This window comes from Amblyraja radiata, chromosome 35 (assembly GCF_010909765.2).
Source record: "Amblyraja radiata isolate CabotCenter1 chromosome 35, sAmbRad1.1.pri, whole genome shotgun sequence".
Lineage (NCBI taxonomy): Eukaryota > Metazoa > Chordata > Chondrichthyes > Rajiformes > Rajidae > Amblyraja > Amblyraja radiata.
Window position 1 is genome coordinate 7,010,469 of NC_045990.1, and position 24,179 is coordinate 7,034,647.

Sequence of the window (24,179 nt, forward strand, 5' to 3'; positions counted from 1 at the left end):
AGTTGTTTGTTTCCCTGCAGTTTGACCTTCATGCCTTTTCCCAATGCAGGGGGCGACTGCGCAACGTTATTGAAGAACATCGGAGCGTTGCCAGTGGACCTGGCCCAGATGTATTTTGCAGAAACGGTCCTGGCTTTAGAGTACCTGCACAACTATGGTATCGTCCATCGCGACCTCAAGCCAGACAAGTACGTTTAAAGCTCTCCCCCCTGCCCTTCCATCTCGACTCTCCCCACTTCCTCTGTCTCTCGCCATCTCCCTCTCCCTCTTCCTCCCTCTTCCCCTCCCTCTTCCTCTCTTGCCCTCCCCCTTCCTCTCCCCCTCTACTCCTATCTCCCTCTCTCCCTCTCTCCCTCTCTTCCTCTCCCACTCCCTCTCCCCCGCTTTCTCTCTCTCTCTCCCTCGCTCCCTCTCTCCCTCTCTTCCCTTTCCTCTCTCTCCCTCACCTTCCTCTCTCTCCCTCCCCCTTCCTTTCCCCCTCTACTCTCTCCCTCTCTCCCTCTCTCCCTCACTCCCTCTCTCCCTCTCTCCCTCTCTTCCTCTCTCCCTCTCTCTCCCTCCCCTCTTCTTTCCCCCTCTCCTCTCTCCCTCTCCTCCCTCTTCCGTCCCTCTCTTCCTCTCTTCGCTCTCTCCCTCTCTCTCCTCATCCCCCTCTCGTCCCCGCTTTCTCTCTATCCCTCTCGTCTCCGCCCCTCTGCTGCCTGTCTCTCTCATCGCCCCTCCTCTCATCTCACCCCTCCTCGCCCCCACTTTCTCTCTCTCACTCTCTCCCTCTCTCCCACTCCCACTCTCTCTCCCCCTCCCTCTCCCCCTCCCTCTCTCCCTCTGCCTCTCTCCCTGTAGCGTTTGGACGGTGTTGTGGGCATTGATTGGGTTAAGTAGCAATGATACATTGTGACGGTGTGGAACAAATTACTGAGTGAAGCCAATTTCACAGCATCTTCTGCTTAAAGGAACTGTAATCACTTAGCACTTAGCTTCACGGAAGAATTGTAATTTGAGGCTTCAGCCCACAGATCCCTGAGACAGTCAGAGGAGATTTTACAAGGCAGCAGATTAAAAAAAAAAAAACTCCACAGGTATCCCGGTGGGATGTAATGGTGTGGGAGGAACTTAATCCTTTGTGGAAAATGGGTAATACACTGCCTTACAGTACCCTAGGTCATAAGTGAATGGGACATTATGCTTCATCACACTTCCCCATTATGTGAATAAAAGATTTATTTAATCCTTCAATTGTTGATTGAAACTCGGAACCAACAGGTTGCAACGAGGAGGAGGGATAGGGATGGCAAAGTCAGGGAATCCTGGATGGTAAACGAGGTTACAAATTTGGTCAAAAAGAAATGGAAAAGAGCATGGTATCAGATAGGAACTTTGAGGAATATAACGAAAGAACTCAAGCCAATGATTAATAATAATAATAATGGATGGGATTTATATAGCGCCTTTCTAATACTCAAGGCGCTTTACATCGCATTATTCATTCACTCCTCAGTCACACTCGGTGGTGGTAAGCTACTTCTGTAGCCACAGCTGCCCTGGGGCAGACTGACGGAAGCGTGGCTGCCAATCTGCGCCTACGGCCCCTCCGACCACCACCAATCACTCACACACATTCACACACATTCACACACAGGCAAAGGTGGGTGAAGTGTCTTGCCCAAGGACACGACAGTATGCACTATGATTAGATTATGATTAGACAGTATGATTAGAGGGGCCAGAAGGGGCCACAAAATGGCTTTGGTGTCAGACCAAAGGAAATCCCAAAGATTAACCAGGGAGAAGGTAGGGCCATTTGTGCTTGGAGTTTGGAGATGTGGAGGGGAGAACACGTGTTCGGCACGGACTAGAAGGGTCGAGATGGCCTGTTTCCGTGCTGTAATGGTTATATGGTTATATGTAGGTGAGATACCAAGTGAGTATCTTGCATCTGTTTCCACGAAGGAGATGAGACAAGACATGAGACAAGAGACATTTATTGTCACATGTACCAATTGGTACAGTGAAATGTGTGGTCACCATGCGAATAAAAAAGAGCACAGAACACGATAGTCTTTAACATAGACACCCCCACACAGCAGAATCAAAGTTTCCCACTGTGAGGGAAGGCACCAAAGTTCAGTCAGCTTCCTCTGTTGTTGAAGAACATGAAGGACTAGAAGAACAGTGTGGAAAACTACTAATATGCAAGGGTCTTCTTCTTGCGTATGGCGTGCACAGCCTGAAGTTGTAGGACAACTTGTTCTATTTGATCTTATTTGATTGTGCACGCCGGGTTGATTGCATTCGTACAACCACGTGAAGGTTGCAATCTTCCACCCCATATCCAAGGGTAGTTTGAGATGAAAGAGAAGGGGTTGTGGCTCTCGAAGAGCATTACGGTGGATACAGCCCCTGGACCTGATGGGATTTATCAAGGTTATTGAGAGAGGCAAAGGAAGAGATTGTGGGAACCTTGATGAAGATCTCTTAGCATCTTCTCCAGCCACAGGCAAGGTACTGGAGGACTGTAGAGTGGCTAATGGTAGACACAAAATGCTGGAGTAACTCGGCTGGGCAGGCAGCATCTCTGGAGAGAAGAAATGCTTATTAGTAGCAAGCTCTGTGTGTTCAGTTCAATTTATTGTCACGTGTACCAAGGTACAGCGAAAAGCTTTTGTTACGTGCTAACCAGTCAACGGAAAGACAATACGTGATTGTGAATTGTAGAGGCAGATTTTCAATCACATATTACAGTCGTTCCACACTCTTAAATCTCTCTGTACTCTCGATTGTGGCTCGATTGTAATATGTGATCTGCATCGGTGGCGAACAAGCAAATAGTCGCCTAGCTTGGGCGTAACCTTGGAAGCAAAAGTGTGGTGAGTCTAATTGCCGAATTTTATTAAGCATTGCATTCTGCAAGGTCCCTCACCTAGTGCTTCCTCTTCTTGCAGTCTCTTGATAACATCGATGGGCCATATTAAGCTTACGGACTTTGGCCTCTCAAAAATAGGACTGATGAGCCTCACCACCAACCTATACGAGGGGCACATTGAAAAGGATGCCAGGGAGTTCCTGGATAAACAGGTCAGAACCTTAAATGCATTCTTGATCGGTAGTTTTTATTAAGAATGGTGTTGCAGAATGAAATAAATGTCCTACTATCCCTCAGCTCACTTACAGCAAGGGTCCATGTCCTTCTAATAATCAACACCACCAACTTCTACCAGGAACTGTATCTTGATCCAATTTTGATGGTGCATTGAAGATAGACACAAAATGCTGGATAACTGTTGGGCAGCATCTCTGGAGACGTTTCGGGTTGAGACTCTTCTTCAGACTGATATCAGGGGAGTGGGTGGCACATAGATAATGAAGTGTATAGATAAGGAAGTATAAGGTGTGAAAACAGGTCAAAGGGAATGAAGATCAAGGAAAATGTAGAATCATTCATTGTTATTTGGGAGAAGGTAACAACAAAGCAAAAAGAGATAAAATATAGTCAGAGACAGTAAGACTGGTCGGAGAACTGGGAAGGGGGAGGGGATGGAGAGAGAGGGACTGCAAGGGCTATTTGAAGTTTTAGAAGTCAATGTTCATACTGCTGGGGTGTAAGCTTGATCGAGCCTTGCCTTTTCAGCTGTCAGAAGCAGATTACAATCCACTGGTGGGAGAGTCCAGGAGCAGAGGGCACAGCCTCAGAATTACAGGCCTCTCTTTTAGAAATGAGGTGAGGAGGAACTTCTTTAGTCAGAGGGTAGTTAATCTGTGGAACTCATTGTCACAGAGGGCTGTGGAGGCCAAGTCAGTGGATATATTTAAGGCAGAGATGGACAAGTTCTTGATTAGAACGGGTGTCAAGGGTTATAGGGAGAAGGCAGGAAAATGGGATTTGGAGGCAGAGATCAGCCCTGATTGAATGGCGGAGTAGACTCGATGGGCCGAATGGCCTAATTCAACTCCTATACCTTGTGAACTTGTGAACTGGGTCAAACAATGATAGACTTTAGGAGTATAAAAAGACACCCAGTCTCAAAAGAGTGCTGGAATAACTCAGGGGGTCAGGCAGCATCCCTGGAGAACATGGATAGGTGTTCAAGTGTAGTTGTGGGTCTTTAGACTTTATACTTTAGAGATACAGTGCAGAAACAGGCCCTTCGGCCCAACGAGTCTGTGCTGAACAGCGACCACCCCGTACACCAGCACCATTCTACACACCAGGGACAATCCACAATTCCCTGAAGCCAATAAACCTACAAACCTGTACATCTTTGCAGTGTGGGAGGAAACAGGAGTACCCGGAGAAAACCCACGAGGTCACGGGGAGAACATACAAACTCCGTACAGACAGCGCCCCTAGTCAGGATCGAACCCGGGTCTCTGGCGCTGTAAGGCAGCAACTCTACCGCTGCGCCACCGTGCCTCACAAGCATCGTTAATGGGGTCTTGAACATAGTCAAACTTAAACTCTTAACCCTGATTTCACTGGGGAAATCTGAATTTAATAAAATTCAGATTAATAAAGTATTTAATATTATTATTATTATTATTATTATTATTATTATTATTATTATTATTATTATTGTTATTATTATTATTATTATTATTATTGTTATTATTATTATTATTATTATTATTATTATTATTATTATTATTATTATTATTATTATTATTATTATTATTATTATTATTATTATTAAGTAATTGTATCTGATTCCATCACCACCTCTGGTAACGTTCCAGATATCACTCACTCTCGCTGGACAAACTTCCCCATGAGATCCTCATTAAAACTCACCCCTTTTTCACATTACATTCTCTCTTGCCGTTGATTCTCTACCATGGAAAAAAAGATTGAGGAGACAGAAGGAACGAAGAACATTGATAGGTGATGTTTTGGGTCGGGACCCTTCTTCATAAAAAGATCAACGTCTTGCATAATCTTCTACACTTCTTCACTCCAGGGAAAACATGCCCAATGTCTTCAATCTCTCCCCAAAAGCAAAGAGCTCCAATCCAGCCAGCATCTGACTGAATCTCCTCTGCATTGCCCAACGCTCTGTCCAATGCAAGCACGAGGCACGGTGGCGCCGCGGTAGAGTTGCTGCATAACAGCGCTTGCAGCGCCGGAGACCCGGGTTCAATCCCAACTACGGGTGCTGTCTGTACGGAGTTTGTACCTTCTCCCCAAGGACACGTAAGTGGGACAGGCCCTTTAGTTTAAGTTTATTTTAGAGATACAACATGGAAACAGGCCCTTCGGCCCACCGAGTCTTTGCCAACCAATGATCATCCCATACACCAACACTATCCTACACACTAGGGACAATTTATAATTTTTACCAAAACCAATTAACCTACAAACTGCTTGGAGATCTAATGAATCCATGGCTGATATGAGATGCCAATGAGGAGTAAATTTGGGCAGGAAATTGGCGTTGCAGGTTAATTGGCTTGGTGTGTGTGTGTGTAAATTGTCCCTAGTGTGTGTGGGATAGTGTTAATGTGCGAGAATCGCTGGTCGGCGCGGACACGGTGTGCTGAGGGGCCTGTTTCCACGCTGTATCTCTGTACTAAACTAAATCTAACATGTTTTACTGAGGTGACAGGCTGGCTGCGTTCCATTTTCACAATCTATTTGCAGCGATTGATCCAGGAGCGGGGCGTCAGCATGTTGTCTCCAGCGCTTCCCATTTTAATTATCTCCCAGCTACCGGCCATCAATCCAGTGCTGCCTCTGTGTGAATGAGCTGGAGATGTAGTCAGTGGTGCTGGTTTACCAGCGCTCACGTCATTATTTGTATTAAACCTGCTCTCCAGTCGTGGATGGAAGGACAAGAGACTTGGCAGAAGATGAAAAATAATCCATATCCATCCCTGAGAAAGGAAACGAGTTGCAGAGTTGCTATAAATGTTTCTCATCTCAAACCTCTGCTCTCCATGGTGTCACAAACACTTTCCCAGTGCCTGAAGCTTGTCGGAAATTGAGGGGCTTAGAACCCCCGTTTCCAGCATCTGCAATTCTTTCTTAAACAGTGCCCCTTGAAAAGTTTATTCCTGCCCAAATTTACTCCTCATTGGCATCTCATATCAGCCATGGATTCATTAGATCTCCAAGCAGTTTGTAGGTTAATTGGCTTTGGTAAAAATTATAAATTGTCCCTAGTGTGTAGGATAGTGTTGGTGTATGGGATGATCATTGGTTGGCACAGACTCGGTGGGCCGAAGGGCCTGTTTCCATGTTGTATCTCTAAAATAAACTAAAACTAAAGGGCCTGTCCCACTTACGTGTCCTTGGCACGCAAATTACGCGACCCCGTGGTCGCGTTGAGGCGCATGGGCATGGTGTGGCCGCACAGGGCCGGTCCCACTGAGAAGCGTGGAGGGGTATGGAATTGTGCGCCATATCGCGCAACGCTCCGAAATTTTGTAGCAAACGAACTCTTCGCACACCAACGTCCTGTTGCGTAACTGACGGCCAAAGTGGGACAGGCCCAAGACCCTGGCGCGACGCAACGTCTCACCTCCAACAGCAGCAGAAGCAGGCAAACGATCGCCGAACTCAGCCTGGGGCTCACGGCCGTTGCGGTCCGGATCCGCCCCCACTTCTACTCCCAGAGCGGGGCCAAGAAAATTGAAGATAGACACAAAATGCAGGAGTAACTCAGCGGGACCGGCAGCATCTCTGGAGAGAAGGAATGGATGACGTTTTGGGTCAAGACCCTTCTTTCAGACTGAAGAGTCTCGACCCGAAACATCATCCATTGCTTCTCTCCAGAGATGCTGCCGGTCCCGCTGAGTTACTCCTGCATTTTGTGTCCATCTTCAAATGACATCACGCGCTCCAGACGGCTGTGCGGGCGCATGAAGTTGCACGCGACCTTCGCGGGGCCATCGCGTAATTAGCGTACCAAGGACACGTAAGTGGGACAGGGGCTTACAGAAGCTATATAAGTGAATATCTTGTTTGTAACATATTTGGACAGATATGGGGATTGGAAAGGTTTAGAGGGCTATGGGCCAAATTGAGGCAAATTGGGACTAGCCCAGTTGGCATGGACAAGGTGGGCCAACAAATCAACTTCCATGCTGTATAGCTCTATGAGTCTGTGCCATGATTAAGTCTAAAGAGAGACTAATAGGATTTCAAAGGAAATGGGAAGGCAGGAGAATGGGGCTGACATCGAAGAATAGATCAGCCACGATCGAATGGCCGAATAGACTCAATGGGCTCAATAACCCAATTCTGTTGTTATGTCTTATGACCTTGTACACTACTAACATCATCTGTCCATTGCAGGTGTGCGGAACTCCGGAGTATATTGCTCCCGAGGTTATCCTTCGTCAAGGCTATGGGAAGCCCGTCGACTGGTGGGCGATGGGGATTATCCTGTACGAATTCTTGGTGGGGTGTGTTCCCTTCTTTGGCGACACCCCTGAGGAACTGTTTGGTCAAGTCATCAGTGGTGAGTTTGAGACACAATAGCTTGAAGTCACAATAGGCTCAGAATTAAAGGGCCTTTCTTTAAGAAGGAGATGAGGAGGAATTTCTTGAGTCAGAAAGTATGTATCTGTGGAATTCATTGATATGGAGGCTATGTGGAATTCATTGCTATTCAAGGCTGTGGAGGCCAAGTCAATGGATATTTTTTAGGCAGAGATAGATAGATTCTTGATTAGTACGGGTGTCAGGGGTTATGGGCAGAAGGCAGAAGAATGGGGTTAAGAGGGAAAGATAGATCAGCCTTGATCTGGGGGGGGGGGGGGGGGTTAGAGTTGCTGCCTCACAGCACTTACAGCACCAGACACCCAGGTTCAATCCTGGCTGCGGGTGCTGTCTGTACGGAGTTTGCACGTTCTCCCCGTGACCTGCGTTGGTTTACTCCGAGAACTTCGGTTTCCTCCCGCACTCCAAAGACGTACAGGTTTGTAGGTTAATTGGCGTGGTGTATAAATGTAAAAATTGTTGCAGGAAGGAACTGCAGATGCTGGTTTAAACCGAAGATAGACACAAAATGCTGGAGTAAGTCAGCGGGACAGGCAGCATCTCTAGAGAGAAGGAATGGGTGAAATTCCGGGTCGAGACCTTTCTTCAGACTAAATCAAATCCCTAGTGTGTGGGATAGTGTTAATGTGCGGGGATTGCTGGTCGGCACGGACTTGCTGGGCCGAAGGGCCTGTTTCCGCACATATTCGGGACGACAGATGGCACAATGGGCTAAGTGTTCGGCTGGCAACCGGAAGGTAGCCGGTTCGAATCCCGCTTGGAGTGCATACTGTCGTTGTGTCCTTGGGCAAGACACTTCACCCACCTTTGCCTGTGTGTGAATGTGTGTGAATGTGTGTGAGTGATTGGTGGTGGTCGGAGGGGCCGTAGGCGCAGATTGGCAGCCACGCTTCCGTCAGTCTGCCCCAGGGCAGCTGTGGCTACAGAAGTAGCTTACCACCACCGAGTGTGACTGAGGAGTGAATGAATAATGCGATGTAAAGCGCCTTGAGTATTAGAAAGGCGCTATATAAATCCCATCCATCATATCTCTAAACTAAAAAACTAAATGATTGAATGTTGGAGTAGACTTGATGGGCCGAATGGCTTGATTCTGCTCCTATCACTTATGACCTTATAAAAGGCGATTTGCAATGGAGCCTATTGGATCGCAGGTCCTTATGTAAAACATCTTGTTGTGTTTACAGATGACATTATGTGGCCTGATGGAGATGAGGCTCTCCCTGACGATGCCCAGCACATTATCTCCTGTCTGCTGCACCCCAACCCATTGGACAGACTGGGAACAGGTAGGCAAGTTGGTGAGATCATGCCCTTCATGATCAGGTGGACTTTCCCCCTCTACCACTCATCGATTGATCGAGAGACAAAGTATGGGAACATGCCCTGGAGTAACTCAGTGGGACAGGCAGCATCTCTGGATAGAAGGAGTGGGTGACGTTTCGGGTTGAGACCACACAACAAAGCATGGTTTAAATTAAAGCATTAGCGTTGGGCCAAAGGGGATAGTTGGGTATCGGTTAGTTGGGCCAAAGGGCCTGGTTCCATGCTGTATGACTCCATGGCTACAGTAAGTCCCAGTGTGGAGGACACTCTTGAGACAGCACAGGGAAAAGAAACCACTATTGTTGAATTCAAGTGTCAAGAGTATTTTATTGTCATATGTTTCTAAACGAAACAATGACATTCTTACTAGCAGGAGAATAATAGTGCAAAGGCAAAAATAGTGCCCCTAAGTCAAGGTAGTTTAGAGCTTATTTAAAGGTTGTAGTGTTTAATAGCCTGATGGCTGTAGGGAACAACCTGGACGTTACAGTTTTCAGGCTCTTGTACCTTCTTCCCGATGGCAGTGGTGAAATGAGTGTGTGGCCAGGATGGTGTGGGACTCTGATGATGCTGGCTGCCTTTTTGAGGCAGCGAATTCTGCAGATCCCTTCGACGGTGGGGAGGGAGGTCAGTACTTGTGATGGACTGGGCAGTGTTCACCACTTCTTGTAATCTCCTTCCGTTCCTGGGCATTCGAGCTGCCGAACCCAGCTGTGATGCAAGCAGACAATATGTTTGCCCCTGCCACGTTTGAGATTTGAAAGGCTAATGCATGAGCGGGAACTAACAAGTTGTATTTATAACATTCTGAATTAATCGGGGAGAAGTTGTGCAGATTACACTCTGCCTGTTGCAATAAACCGGGCATTTTACGATCGATGACAAGTAGCGTGCAGGGGCCAGTCTCCGAGAGGTGATGAACATCAAGGTTCCTCCATTTTCATCACCATGGTTTATTTCTCGAGGTGAGTAGTTGGACTGCTGTCACAACTCTGCTCATCCTCAGCACCTCTTGATACCCAAGTAAAGAGCCTGTCCCACTTTCACGACCTAATTCACGACCTCTGCCGAGTTTGCCCTTGACTCATACTCGCAGCATGGTCGTCACGAGGTCATAGGAGGTCGTAGGTAGGCCGTGATGCTAGTCGTAGGTACTCGTGGCATCAAGTAGGTCGGGGCGTTTTTTCAACATGATGATAAATGCCCACGAGTAAAAAAAGGTCGCGAATTAGGTCGTGAAAGTGGGACAGCCCCTTTATTCTTCAACTGCGACTCCTGGTTCAGGACTCCCCCAACATGTTTCCTGCATCTAGCCTGATCTAGTCTGCATTTTGTGCCCATCTTCTTCAACTAACCTCTGCTCTGTCCTCTCTCTCTCTCTCTCTCTCTCTATCTATCTATCTCTCTAGGCGGCACCTACGAAGTAAAGCAACACAGTTTCTTCAAAGATCTGGACTGGAATAGCCTGCTGCGGCAGAAGGCAGAATTCATCCCACACCTGGAGTCGGAGGAAGACACCAGTTACTTTGACAGCAAGTATCTTTTCCACGGACAGAGGGGAGGGGATAGAAGTGGAGATGGAGGAAGAGAAGGCCAGGCAATAGCAGCCTCCATTCTCTCAGGAAGCCCCTTTGACGTTGTGAGATCCATTAGCACCTGGGGCCGTGGACTACCTGCACTGATTGAGGTCACTGGTGAGGTGCTGCCCCCTTGGGGTAGGGAGATGGGGCAGAGGATCTGGCCAGCACCGCTCCTCGCAAGGAACCCCAGCATGTGCTAGGCACCTGGAGACAGACAGGGGGGCACGATTGAGAGGACTCTAGTTGAGAGAACATAATGTGGAAACCATAAGTTGGGTTAATGGGAAGAGAATGATCCAACTTCACCCCATCTGTTTTTGCCTCTCTCCTATCTCATCATCTCTTTCTCTTTCTTTCTCCACAGTCTCTCTGCTCCCTCCCTCCCCCTTCTCTCCATTCCCCCTGTCTTGTGATCAGCTCTCCCTCATCCCAGTCTTATCCTCTTCCCCTCTTCCCTTTCCTCCTACTATTCTCCCTCCTTATCTCCTCTCTCGACACTTCCTGCCTCTCTCCCTTCTCCCTATCTCCATTTCCTCTCTCTATCTCTGTCCCTCAAACCTCCACCTCTGCTCTTTCCTCCCTTGATCTGTTTCGTCTTACGATGCGATGCAATACGATAGACTTTATTTATCCCAGGAGGGAAATTGCTCTGCCAACAGTCATCAAGGAATTAAAGTGACAAGTGGTAAATCCAGGATTGGGGATGTGCAAAGATTGGGGCGGGGGGTGGGGGGAAGGGGAGTCAGTCTACCCCACGTCAGAAAGGGGCGATGTACAGTTTGATAGCCACTGGGGAAAAGGATCTCCGATGACGTTCTGTGCTGCATTGTACTGTCCCGCTATCCCTCTCTGTCTCCTTTCTCTCTTACCTCTCTTTCCTTCCCTTCCCTCCATCCCTGGTCTTTCCTCTCTTGATCTGTTTTCTCTCGCTTATCTCCTCTCCCACTTTCCCTCTCACTGTCCCCATCTCTCTATGCCCCTGTCCCACTTAGGAAACCTGAACGGAAACCTCTGGAGACTTTGCGCCCCACCCAAGGTTCCCGTGCGGTTCCCCGAGGTTGCAGGTGGTTGCCGGAGGTTGCAGGTAGTGGAAGCGGGTAGGGAGACTGACAAAAACCTCCGGGAACCGCACGGAAATCTTGGGTGGGGCGCAAAGTCTCCAGAGGTTTCCGTTCAGGTTTCCTAAGTGGGACAGGGGCATTTCTCTCTCACCTCTCCACCCCTGCTCTTTCCTCATTATCTCTCCTGCTATCCCCCTCACTCTCCCTCTCTCTCTAACCTCTCTTGATATCTTTCTCTCTCCCTCTCTCTCTCTAACTGCTGGCCATGTAGCACGCTCTGATCGGTATCACCATGTGAACTCCTACGATGATGACGACACCAATGAAGATGAACCCGTAGAAATTCGCCAGTTTTCCTCCTGCTCCCCCCGCTTTATAAAGGTATTTCGCAAAGATCAAACCCCAAAACCTCCCCCCCATCCCTTCCCCGTAAGCACCCAGGAGTTGTGACCAGACTTGTGCAGTGGTAGGTGGGTGGAGTGTTATTACTCCATACTCCCTTATTTTCTCATAAGTTCACGTTCATAAGTGATAGGAGCAGAATTAGGCCATTCGGCCCATCAAGTCTACTCAGTCATGACGGATCTATCTTTCCCTCCTAACCCCATTCTCCTGCCTTCTCCCCATAACCCCTGACACATGTACTAATCAAGAATCTTGTCTCTTGCCTTAAAAATATCCATTGACTTGGCCTCCACAGCCTTCTGTGGCAAAGAATTCCACAGATTCACCGCCCTGTGACTGAAGAAATTCCTCCTCATCTTCCTAAAGGAACGTCCATTAATTCTGAGGCTATGAGCTCTGGTCCTAGACTCTCCCACACTAGTGGAAACATCCTCTCCACGTCCACTTTAACAAAGCCTTTCACGATTCAACGTCGGAGACCATTCGGCCCATCAATTCTATGCTGCCTCACAGAGCCCGCCCATTCCTTCAGTAATTTTCTCCCATCAATTCTATTAACTATGTGCCCTTGGGGCGTATTACACCCGACAATTACTGTACCAACTTGCACATCCTTGGGCTGTGGAGAAAACTGAAGCAACATTTGAGAGGAGACTCTTGAATGGACCTCATAAACACAGGATGAATTCCCGAACTTCCAATCTACCCCGTTGTCACCCTTGCACTTTTTTCCACCTGCGCTTTTTTCTGTAGCTGTAACACTATTATCTGCCATCTGATTCCTTTTGTTGTGCTCGTGTAGAGTATAATTGTACTCATGAATGGTACGATTTTAAAAATCTGGTCGCAACCCGAAATGTCACCTTCTCCAGAGTTGCCGCACAGTTCTCCCGAGATGCTGCTTGACCTGCTGAGTTACTCCAGCACTTTGAGTCTTTTTTTGGAAAGTAGCATCAACCTTGTGTCCGCTCGCTATGGTATGAGTTTAGAGATACAACGCAGAAACAGGCCCTTCGGCCCACCGGGTCCATGCCGACCAGCGATCCCCGCACACTAACACTACCCCACACACACCAGGGACAATTTTTTACATTCACCAAGCCAATTAACCTACAAACCTGTATGTCTTTGGAGTGTGAGAGGAAACCGAAGATCTCGGAGAAAATCCACGCAGGTCACGGGGACAACATACAAACTCCGTACAGACAGCGCCCGTAGTCGGGATCGAACCCGGGTCTCCGGCGCTGCATTCGCTGCAAGGCAGCAACTCTACCGCTGCGCCACCGTTACCAAGATAGCACGTAAAACGTTTTTCACTTCAATTTTTCCCCCAAAATAAACTTAATTCAGAATAAAAACACATATAAAATAAGAATAACACAAAACAACACCTCTTCAGACATTCTCGTCATCTCTATCTTTGTTAGTGTCATATTTGATAGTTTTCACACCTTCCTTAAACCAAGCATCCTTGCCACTCTTGGTGCTCCCTGCGGTGATATCCCTTCCCTTGTTTGAGGAGTGTCCCCACTGGACTCTGCCCCACAATGTCCCTCAGTAGAGGGACCCTAGACTGTGGTCCTCCCCCACGGAGCCTTGGCATTGGCTGCACCAAGCTTCAGCGAGTCCTTTGTCACTTCATGGAACAGACGTTTTGAAAGCACACACCACCAGACTCGGGAACAGCTTCTTCCCCTCTGTCATCAGCTTCTGAACAGCCCTTCCATAAGCTCGGATACTGTCCCATTTACCCTATTGATGACATTGGAATTTGTCTCTTGAACTGATGCGCTACAATGGCGGCATGTTGGCGCAACGGTAGAGTTGCCGCCTCACAGCGCCGGAGTCCCGGGTTCGATCAAGATTCAAAAGAGTTTATTGTCATGTGTCCCAGATAGGACAATGAAATTCTTGCTTTGCTTCAGCACAACAGAACATAGTAGGCGTAAATAAATACAGAACAGATCAGTGTGTCCATATACCATTATATAAATATATACACACATGAATAAATAAACAGAAAAAGCGCAAATAAACAGATAATGGGCTATTAATGTTCAGAGTTATGTTTGAGTTGAGTTTAATAGCCTGATGGCTGTGGGGAAGGGGCTATTCCTGAACCTGGACATAGAAACATAGAAACATAGAAAATAGGTGCAGGAGTAGGCCATTCAGCCCTTCGAGCATGCACCGCCATTTAATATGATCATGGCTGATCATCCAACTCAGTATCCTGTACCTGCCTTCTCTCCATACCCCCTGATCCCTTTAGCCACAAGGGCCACATCTAACTCCCTCTTAAATATAGCCAATGAACTGGCCTCAACTACCTTCTGCGGAAGAGAATTCCACAGATTCACCACTCTCTGTGTGAAAAAAGTATTCCTCATCTCGGTCCTAAAAGATTTCCCCTTTATCCTTAAACTGTGACCCCTTGTTCTGGACTTCCCCAACATCGGGAACAACCTTCCTGCATCTAGCCTGTCCAACCCCTTAAGAATTTTGTACGTTTCTATAAGATCCCCCCTCAATCTTCTAAATTCTAGCGAGTACAAACCGAGTCTATCCAGTCTTTCTTCATATGAAAGTCCTGACATCCCAGGAATCAGTCTGGTGAACCTTCTCTGCACTCCCTCTATGGCAAGAATGTCTTTCCTCAGATTAGGAGACCAAAACTGTACGCAATACTCCAGGTGTGGTCTCACCAAGACCCTGTACAATTGCAGTAGAACCTCCCTGCTCCTATACTCAATGGACGTTGCAGTCTTCAGGCTCCTGTACCTTCTACCTGAAGGTAGCGGGGAGATGAGTGTGTGGCCCGATCCTGACCTCGGGTGCCATCTACACGGATTTTATACGTTCTCCCACCAGGGTTTTCTCCGGTTTCCTCCAACATTCTAAAGTTTGTAGATTAATTGGCCTCTATTGGCTGCTTGTGTGTTGGGAGTGGATGTGAAAATGGGATAATAGTACGATCGGGCGACCCATGGTCAGCGTGGACTCGGTGGGCCGAAGGGCCTGTTTCCATGCTGTATCTCTCAACTAAACATCCATCCCAAATAGATAATTCCCCAGGCCTTGACTATACCCACTGTACTACTGAACCCCATTCATAGGCCACTATTCCTCTGTGCTGGGTTGTGAGCATGCAGTGACACCTGCAGGTCGAAGGTTGTACTGCTGCTCCTCCACATGCCCTGTGTAACTGCAGGATGGATGGGGTGAGAGTGGGCGCGAGTGGGCTGCACTAGTGGTCCCTGCACTAACGATGGCTGTGCCCTCCGCAGGTCTACAGCAGCATGGAACGTCTGACACAGCACGAGGAGCAGAAGGCCCCAGTGGTCACCCGACGCAACCTCAACAAGCACAAGGAGGAGAAGAGCGAGGCTCTCAACCCCCTCGGCACCCGAGACAAGAGCTGGAGGACTAGCTCCCCAGAAATGTGAGTCGTCCCGCTCTGTGACCCCGTCCCCCCCGTTCTGCTGCACGGTTACGATACGATACAAATACGATAGAACGTTATTCATCCCAGGTGGAACATTGATCTGCCAACATTCATAAAACTAAGGTGGACAAAAATGCTGGAGAAACTCAGCGGGTGCAGCAGCATCTATGGAGCGAAGGAAATAGGCAACGTTTCGGCCTGAAACGTTGCCTATTTCCTTCGCTCCATAGATGCTGCTGCACCCGCTGAGTTTCTCCAGCATTTTTGTCCACCTTCGATTTTCCAGCATCTGCAGTTCCTTCTTAAACACATTCATAATACTAATTCCACACCAGGGCATCGGAAATGTCCTCGTTCTTCAGGGAACGGGGATTCCCCTCCGCCACCATAGATGAGGCTCACACCAGAGTCTCATCCATACCCCGTAACACTGCTCTCTCTCCCCATCCCCGCACTCGCAACAAGGGCAGAGTCCCTCTGGTCCTCACCTTTCACCCCACTAGCCGCCAAATACAACACATAATCCTTCGCCATTTCCGCCACCTCCAACGTGACCCCACCACTCGCCACATCTTCCCATCTCCCCCCATGTCTGCCTTCCGCAAAGACCGCTCCCTCCGCAACTCCCTCGTCAATTCTTCCCTTCCCTCCCGCACCACCCCCTCCCCGGGCACTTTCCGTTGCAACCGCAAGAAATGCAACACCTGTCCCTTCACCTCCCCCCTCGACTCCATTCAAGGACCCAAGCAGTCGTTCCAGGTGCGACAAAGGTTCACCTGTATCTCCTCCAACCTCATCTACTGCATCCGCTGCTCTAGATGTCAGCTGATTTACATCGGGGAGACCAAGCGTAGGTTGGGCGATCGTTTCGCCGAACACTTCCGCTCAGTCCGCAAAAACCTACCTGAACTCCCGGTGGCTCAGCACTTCAACTCCCCCTCCCATTCCCAATCCGACCTCTCTGTCCTGGGTCTCCTCCATTGCCAGAGTGAGCAACAGCGGAAATTGGAGGAACAGCACCTCATATTCCGTCTGGGGACCTTGCGTCCTTATGGCATTAACATTGAATTCTCCCAATTTTGCTAGCCCTTGCTGTCTCCTCCCCTTCCTTAACCCTCTAGCTGTCTCCTCCCACCCTCCCATCCGCCCGCCCTCGGGCTCCTCCCCCTCCTCCCCTTTTCCTTCTTTCTCCCACCCCCCATCAGTCTGAAGAAGGGTTTCGGCCCGAAACGTCGCCTATTTCCTTCGCTCCATAGATGCTGCTGCACCCGCTGAGTTTCCCCAGCAATTTTGTGTACCTTCATAATACTAATGTTTGGTGTTTTGTTGGGCAGTCACAGTGGCGCAGCAGTAGGGTCGCTGGTTCTTTCCTTGTTGCATGACTGCAGAAACCAAATTTTGTTTGAACTTCATTTGAGGTTCAAATGACAATAAACGGTATTGTATTGTATTGCATTGTAATGCTGTGCCGGATACCCGGGTTCGATCCCAACTACGGGTGCTGTCTGTACGGACTGTGTGCATTCACCGACCAGCGATCCCTGCACATTAAGGCACCAAGGCAAATTCCTTGTATGTGAATACCTGGCCAATAAACTTACTTACTTACTTAACACTATCCTATCCTAGGAGCAATTGTTTTACATTTATTCCAAGCCAATTAACCTACAAACCTGTAAGCCTTTGGAATGTGGGAGGAAACCGAAGATCTCGGAGCAAACCCACGCAGGTCACGGGGAGAACGTGCAAACTCCGTACAGACAGCACCCGTAGTCGGGATCGAACCTGGGTCTCTGGCGGTGCGAGGCAGCAACTCTACCGCTGCGCCCATGTAGTATGATTTATATATGATTGTAGTATGAGATTCTTCTTCTTATCGAGTCCACAAATAAGATTAGAAGTTGTCCAGCCAGAGCTGAACGCACGTCTCGGCATCTGCACACAATGGTGTCAGTGTTGTCACTTCTTGTGTTTCTTGTAGGTGGTGGTGGAAAGATTGGGGGAAACAGGGCCGCGAGGTGAACCCTCTCTCCTTGACCCCAGTATGATATGATTTGAGTGGATAAACACACAAAACAAAGTTATTCACATTATCTCGGTACATGTGACAAAAATAACACCAATGGCCCCTTTTCATCCCCACATCTTTCTGGATTACTGATCATCACCAAATTCAATTAGCTCCATCCTCGACAGCTCTGCCTATGGATAACAGGGCTCCCCGCTCTGGGAATCCCTCCTCAAGGTTCTTCCCTCACTTCCTCTCTCCCGTCCCCTCTCCTGATGATATTCTTTACACCCACACACAGCGCAGCCTGTTGTCCATGCGACTGCCTGCAACTATCCAGGAAGCATCTGTAGCATTCTGCTTAAGAATCCAATGTGTTGCGATATGGCTGGGAATTGTGCAAAGACTTTGAGAGGAGAGGAGGATGAGTCCATGGCTTGGGCTGGTCTATCTTGTTCACTGCCACTTTCACATTCTCTCCTCTTATTGCTCTTCCTCACCCTTCCCCTTCCCTTCTACCCACTTCTCCTCTCCCGTTACCCCTTTATGCCACACCCTACTCTCATCTTCCCCCCCCCCTTGCCAACGTCTCCTCCCTCTTTGCCTCTTGCCTCCTTCCTCTCTCCTTACCCCCTACTCCCACGTCCCCTCTGCTGCCACAACCTCCCCCCTTCCACCCCCCCTTCTGCCCACAATCCACCCCTTCCCTCCCCATTTCCATCTTGCCCGCCCCTCCCCTCCCCTCGCTCCCCGAAGGCTCCCACTTCTTTCCCCCCTTCTCCCCGCTGCTACCACCTCGCACATCCTCACCTCCCCTTTTCCCCCTTGCCCCCCCCTTCTCCCCCCCCCTTCTCCCTCTCCCCCCCTCCCCCTCCCCCTTCTCCCCCCTTTCTCTCACCCTTCCCCTCCCCTTTTCCCCTCCCTTCCTCCTTCCCCGTATCCTTCCTGCCTCTCCCTCCCTTGCCCCCTTCTCTCCCCTCCACCCCTCTTTTCCCCCCTACCTGGACGACAGATGGCACAATGGGCTAAGTGTTCGGCTGGCAACCGGAAGGTAGCCGGTTCGAATCCCGCTTGGAGTGCATACTGTCGTTGTGTCCTTGGGCAAGACACTTCACCCACCTTTGCCTGTGTGTGTCCTTGGGCAAGACACTTCACCCACCTTTGCCTGTGTGTGTGGATGTAATTATGTGAAGCACTTTGGGGTCAATGCAAGTTGACTAAAAATGTGCTATATAAATAAAGACATTTAATTTTACCTTCCCTCCTCCCCTTTTTCTCCCTTCTTTTCTTCCCCTCCACCCTCCCCCTTGTTCTCACACTTTCCTGCTTCTCTCCCCCTTTCCCTCTCCCCCCCCACCCCCCTCCCTGCCCTTCTCTCCCATCCTCCACCCCCCGCTCTCGCTGCCACTGTCAGGAAGCGCCTGTCTGCCTCGGAGTCGTCCTACGGTGAGAGTGACTCCAGCCCGCCGCTCACGGTCCGCCGCCGCTTCTCCGCCCTCATGGACACCCACAAGTTCGCCGCTCCGCTGGAGGACGACGCGGAGGCCACGCACAGACACCAGGGGGTGCAGACGGCGGGGCCCGGCCCCGAGCAGGGGGGCCAGCACAAGGAGGGAGAGGGGCCCAGCCACACCGGGCTAGCAAACGCTGGAAGCAGCCCCACATCCACAGGTACAAGCCCACCGCTCCCACCACACCGACTGGTGGAGGTACATCAGCCCATGATCCATTACACACAGCATTTAAATCACTGGGCTCCACACTCTTCAAGGGAATCTCTATCTCCCTTTATCTCTCTCTCTCTCTCTTTCTTTCTCTCTCTTTCTCTCTCTCTTTCTCTATATCTCTATCTCTTTCTCTCTCTCTCTTTCTCTGTTTTCTCCCTTTCTCTTTTTTCTCTCTTTCTCTCTATCTCTTTCTCTCTCTCTTTCCATCTCCCTCTCTCCCTCTCCCCCTCCCTTGCAAAGAGTAGGAGTAAACGGGTCCTTTTCACAATGGCAGGCAGTGACTAGTGGGGTACCGCAAGGCTCAGTGCTGGGACCCCAGCTATTTACAATATATATTAATGATCTGGATGAGGGAATTGAAGGCAATATCTCCAAGTTTGCGGATGACACTAAGCTGGGGGGCAGTGTTAGCTGTGAGGAGGATGCTAGGAGACTGCAAGGTGATTTGGATAGGCTGGGTGAGTGGGCAAATGTTTGGCAGATGCAGTATAATGTGGATAAATGTGGTTATCCATTTTGGTGGCAGAAACAGGAAAGCAGACTATTATCTAAATGGTGGCCGACTAGGAAAAGGGGAGATGCAGCGAGACCTGGGTGTCATGGTACACCAGTCATTGAAAGTAGGCATGCAGGTGCAGCAGGCAGTGAAGAAAGCGAATGGTATGTTAGCTTTCATAGCAAAAGGATTTGAGTATAGGAGCAGGGAGGTTCTACTGCAGTTGTACAGGGTCTTGGTGAGACCACACCTGGAGTATTGCGTACAGTTTTGGTCTCCAAATCTGAGGAAGGACATTATTGCCATAGAGGGAGTGCAGAGAAGGTTCACCAGACTGATTCCTGGGATGTCAGGACTGTCTTATGAAGAAAGACTGGATAGACTTGGTTTATACTCTCTAGAATTTAGGAGATTGAGAGGGGATCTTATAGAAACTTATAAAATTCTTAAGGGGTTGGACAGGCTAGATGCAGGAAGATTGCTCCCGATGTTGGGGAAGTCCAGGACAAGGGGTCACAGCTTAAGGATAAGGGGGAAATCCTTTAAAACCGAGATGAGAATAACTTTTTTCACACAGAGAGTGGTGAATCTCTGGAACTCTCTGCCACAGAGGGTAGTCGAGGCCAGTTCATTGGCTATATTTAAGAGGGAGTTAGATGTGGCCCTTGTGGCTAAGGGGATCAGAGGGTATAGAGAGAAGGCAGGTACGGGATACTGAGTTGGATGATCAGCCATGATCATATTGAATGGCGGTGCAGGCTCGATGGGCCGAATGGCCTACTCCTGCACCTAATTTCTATGTTTCTATGTTTCGCTTTCTCTCTCTGTCACCCTGTCCCTCTCTCTCTTTCTCCCTCCCTCTCTTCACCACCAAAATTAATTAAAGACACCCCCAATTAATACAGTAAAGAAATATAATACACTAAGCTTTGGAGGTTTTCTGTGGGTTAGGCAGCACCTGGGGAGGGAATGTTCAGACAATCTCTCTGTCTCTCTCTCTCTCCTGTTGGGCTGCAAAGTGTTGTGCGAGTTCAACCATGATCTCATGTAGTGATAGCACAGACCCGATGGTCCGAGTGGCCCGGTCCTTCCGGAACCTCCGCCAACCCAGGCAATGGTGAATCCAGCTGCCAGACCTCCCCCATCTCCTCCCTGCAGCTGAGCGGCCGGTGAAGGTGCTGGAGACTTTGCCCAGCGTGACCAAGGAAGTAGATTCCTCCAGCACCAAGGCCACGAGTGACCTGGCGGTGCGGAGAGCGCGGCACCAGCAGCTGTCGGGCGACTCGGCCGAGAAACGGGCGTCCCGGCCCGTCAACAAGGTCATCAAATCCGCTTCGGCCACAGCCCTCTCCGTCATGATCCCGGCAGGTACGGGCAGCACGATACTGCAGGCACGCGATATCTCTGCGTTAGTGTCTCTGTCTCTGTGTGTGTGTGTCTCTGTCTCTGTGTGTCTCTGTGTGTGTGTGTGTCTCTGTCTCTGTATGTCTCTGTCCCTGTAAGTCTCTGTGTGTCTGTGTGTGTGTGTGTCTCTGTGTGTCTCTGTGTGTGTGTGTCTCTGTCCCTCTGTCTGTGTGTGTGTGTGTGTCTGTCCCTGTCCCTGTGTGTCTCTGTCCCTCTGTGTGTGTGTGTGTGTGTCTGTCCCTGTCCCTGTGTGTGTGTCTCTCTGTCCCTGTGTGTGTCTCTGCCCCTCTGTCTGTGTGTGTGTGTGTGTCTCTGTCTCTGTGTGTCTCTGCCATAATTAGCCATGATCATGTTGAATGGCGGCGCTGGCTGGAAGGGCCGAATGGCCTCCTCCAGCACGTATATTCTATGTTTCCATCTCATTGTGCCTGTTTCTTTCACGGTGCAGTGGAGCAGCACAGTGGTTCGCCCCTAGCCAGCCCGATGTCCCCACGATCGCTATCCTCCAACCCGTCCTCGCGCGACTCCTCGCCCAGCCGCGACTTCTCGCCGACCGTCACCAGCCTGCGCTCCCCCATCACCATCCTCCGGTCGGGCAAGAAGTACGGCTTCACGCTGCGTGCCATCCGGGTCTACATGGGCGACACCGACATCTACAGTGTTCACCACATGGTGTGGGTGAGTATCGACCGGCAGAGGCACCAACGCCGATCCACCGCGGTTTACCACACCTATGGGAGAGTTTAGGACTAGAGGTCACAGCCTTAAAATTAGAGGACGTTCCTTTAGGATGGAGATGAGGAGAAAGTTATTTCGTCAGAGGGTGGTCAATCTGGAATTCTTTGCCACAGAAGGCCTCAGTGGATATAATTTAAGGCAGAGATACACTGTAGATAGATTCTTGATTAGTACGGGTGTCAGGGGTTATGGGGAGAAGGCAGGAGAATGGGGTTTAGGAGGGAGAGATAGATCAGCCATGATTGATTGATTGATTGATTGATTATACCTTTAATAATCCTTTACAGGAAATTACAGTGCCACGACAGCTTCAAGACAGACATAACACCACACATTTCCTCAAATGGCTTCCATACTTAACAAGTTAAAATACAAGTTAAAATACAAGTTAAAATACAATTAATTTAAAAAAAAGTGCAGTTATTTATGCGCATTATATAACCTTATAGCAGCTGGTAAACAGGACTTCCTATGTCTCTCAGTTTTGCACATTGGTGCAATCAGTCTCTGACTGAAGATGCTGCTCTTGATCACCTTCAGGGCATGGAGTGGGTGAGTGGGGTTGGTCATTATAGAACCTAGTTTGTTCAGAGTTCTGGCCTCTGCCACCTGCTGGACCGTTCGTTGCTCAGCCCCGACCACTGAGCCGGCCTTCCTGATTAGCTTGTCCAGTCTGTTTTTATCCGCTATACGGGCGCCATCTCCCCAACAGGCCACAGCAAAAAACAGAGCACTGGCCACCACTGAATGGTAGACACTGCACAGTAGGGGTTGGCAGATGTTAAATGCCCTCAGCCTCCTTAAAAAATACAGTCGGCTTTGTCCCTTCCTGTACACCGCCTCCATATGACACTTCCAGTTCAGCTCACTGTCAAGCTGCACCCCAAGGTACCTGTGATTAGCGACCACCTCCACCTCAGTGCCCTTAATGGTGATTGGTGTTGCTTGAGTCCTCCTCCTCCCCCTCCTGAAGTCCACAACTATCTCCTTTGTTTTTTTGGTGTTAAGATGGAGGTTATTATGGAGGTTATTATGGCGGAGTAGACTTGATGGGCCGAATGGCCTAATTCTGCAGGTAAATTCTGCTCCTATCACTTATGATCTGATGACTTACAGGAACAAACCCCACAGGAACTCCCTCAAGAAGAAAATTAGATGAGTACATGAGAGGGCAATGTAGCAATGTAGCGCAGAGGCAGAGTTGCTGCCTGCACAGTACACTGTTCCCGCTGCACAGAGACACAACCTGGAACTCCAGCGCTGTAAGGCAGCAACTCTACCGCTGCGCCACCGTGACCGGCCTAGAGAAGTTGTTTGCTTAAAGACCACAAGACAGCGATGTTTCCGTTTGGTACTTCAGACTCATCGTGCCAAACTCATCATGAGGCCATTCATTGGCTAGATTTAAGACGGAGTTAGATGTGGCCCTTGTGGCTAAAGGGATCAGGGGGTATGGAGAGAAGGCAGGTACGGGATATTGATTTGGATGATCAGCCATGATCGTATTGAATGGCGGTGCAGGCTCGAAGGGCCGAATGGCCTACTCCAGCACCTGTTTTCTATGTTTCTATGTAAATGGCGGCACAATGCGCAAAGATAATTCCAATTTGCCCGTACACACGTGACACAAAGGCACAGTTGAACCGTTGAGGTGACGAGTTTTAACGCTCTCTTTCCCCGTTGCAGCACGTAGAAGATGGGGGGCCTTCTCACGACGCGGGGCTCTGCGCTGGAGACCTCATCACCCATGTCAACGGGGAACCGGTCCACGGACTCGTCCACACCGAGGTTGTGGAACTCATACTGAAGGTATATATATACACATCAGTCTGAAAAAGGGTTTCGGCCCCAAAACGTTGCCTATTTCCTTTGCTCCATAGATGCTGCTGCACCCGCTGAGTTTCTCCAGCACAGACTCCACCTATATATATATCAATCTATCCTGTGTGTGGGCAATGAATGAATGAATAAGTTTATTGGCCAAGTATGTACACATACAAGGGATTTGCCTTGGTGCTCCACTCACAAGTAACAACACGACACACAGTAAACAATTAAGAATAAAACATAAAACATTAAAACATTAAGAATAATAACATTAAGAAGAACATTATAGTTTAAACATGTGAATGGAATAAAATACCAGAGTACAAGGAGGCTACAGACTTTTGGCTGTTGAGTGGAGCTACTGCACGTGGAGAAAAGCTGTTCTTAAGAAAGAAATTAGAAAAGCTAAAAGAAGATATGAGGTTGCTTTGGCAAGTAAGGTGAAAGTAAATCCAAAGGGTTTCTACAGCTATATTAATAGCAAAAGGATAACGAGGGATAAAATTGGTCCATTAGAGAGTCAGAGTGGACAGCTATCTGCAGAGCCAAAAGAGATGGGGGAGATATTGAACAATTTCTTTTCTTCGGTATTCACCAAGGAGAAGGATATTGAATTATGTGAGGTAAGGGAAACAAGTAGAGTGGCTATGGAAACTATGAGATTCAA

At 49.0% G+C, this 24,179-nt stretch overlaps 1 protein-coding gene across 1 annotated transcript in view; it reads left to right on the top strand.

The window, feature by feature from the left end:
* Positions 1-24,179, top strand: part of mast1 (microtubule associated serine/threonine kinase 1) — a 107,960-nt gene that overhangs the window by 72,606 nt on the left and 11,175 nt on the right. Inside the window, exons 15-25 of the mRNA XM_033050788.1 lie at positions 50-188; positions 2,943-3,075; positions 7,289-7,454; positions 8,683-8,784; positions 10,231-10,353; positions 11,734-11,843; positions 15,155-15,309; positions 18,735-18,991; positions 20,702-20,911; positions 21,396-21,625; positions 23,372-23,494. Coding sequence (XP_032906679.1) covers positions 50-188; positions 2,943-3,075; positions 7,289-7,454; positions 8,683-8,784; positions 10,231-10,353; positions 11,734-11,843; positions 15,155-15,309; positions 18,735-18,991; positions 20,702-20,911; positions 21,396-21,625; positions 23,372-23,494 — 1,748 coding nt within the window. The remainder of the gene's footprint in view (positions 1-49; positions 189-2,942; positions 3,076-7,288; positions 7,455-8,682; positions 8,785-10,230; positions 10,354-11,733; positions 11,844-15,154; positions 15,310-18,734; positions 18,992-20,701; positions 20,912-21,395; positions 21,626-23,371; positions 23,495-24,179) is intronic.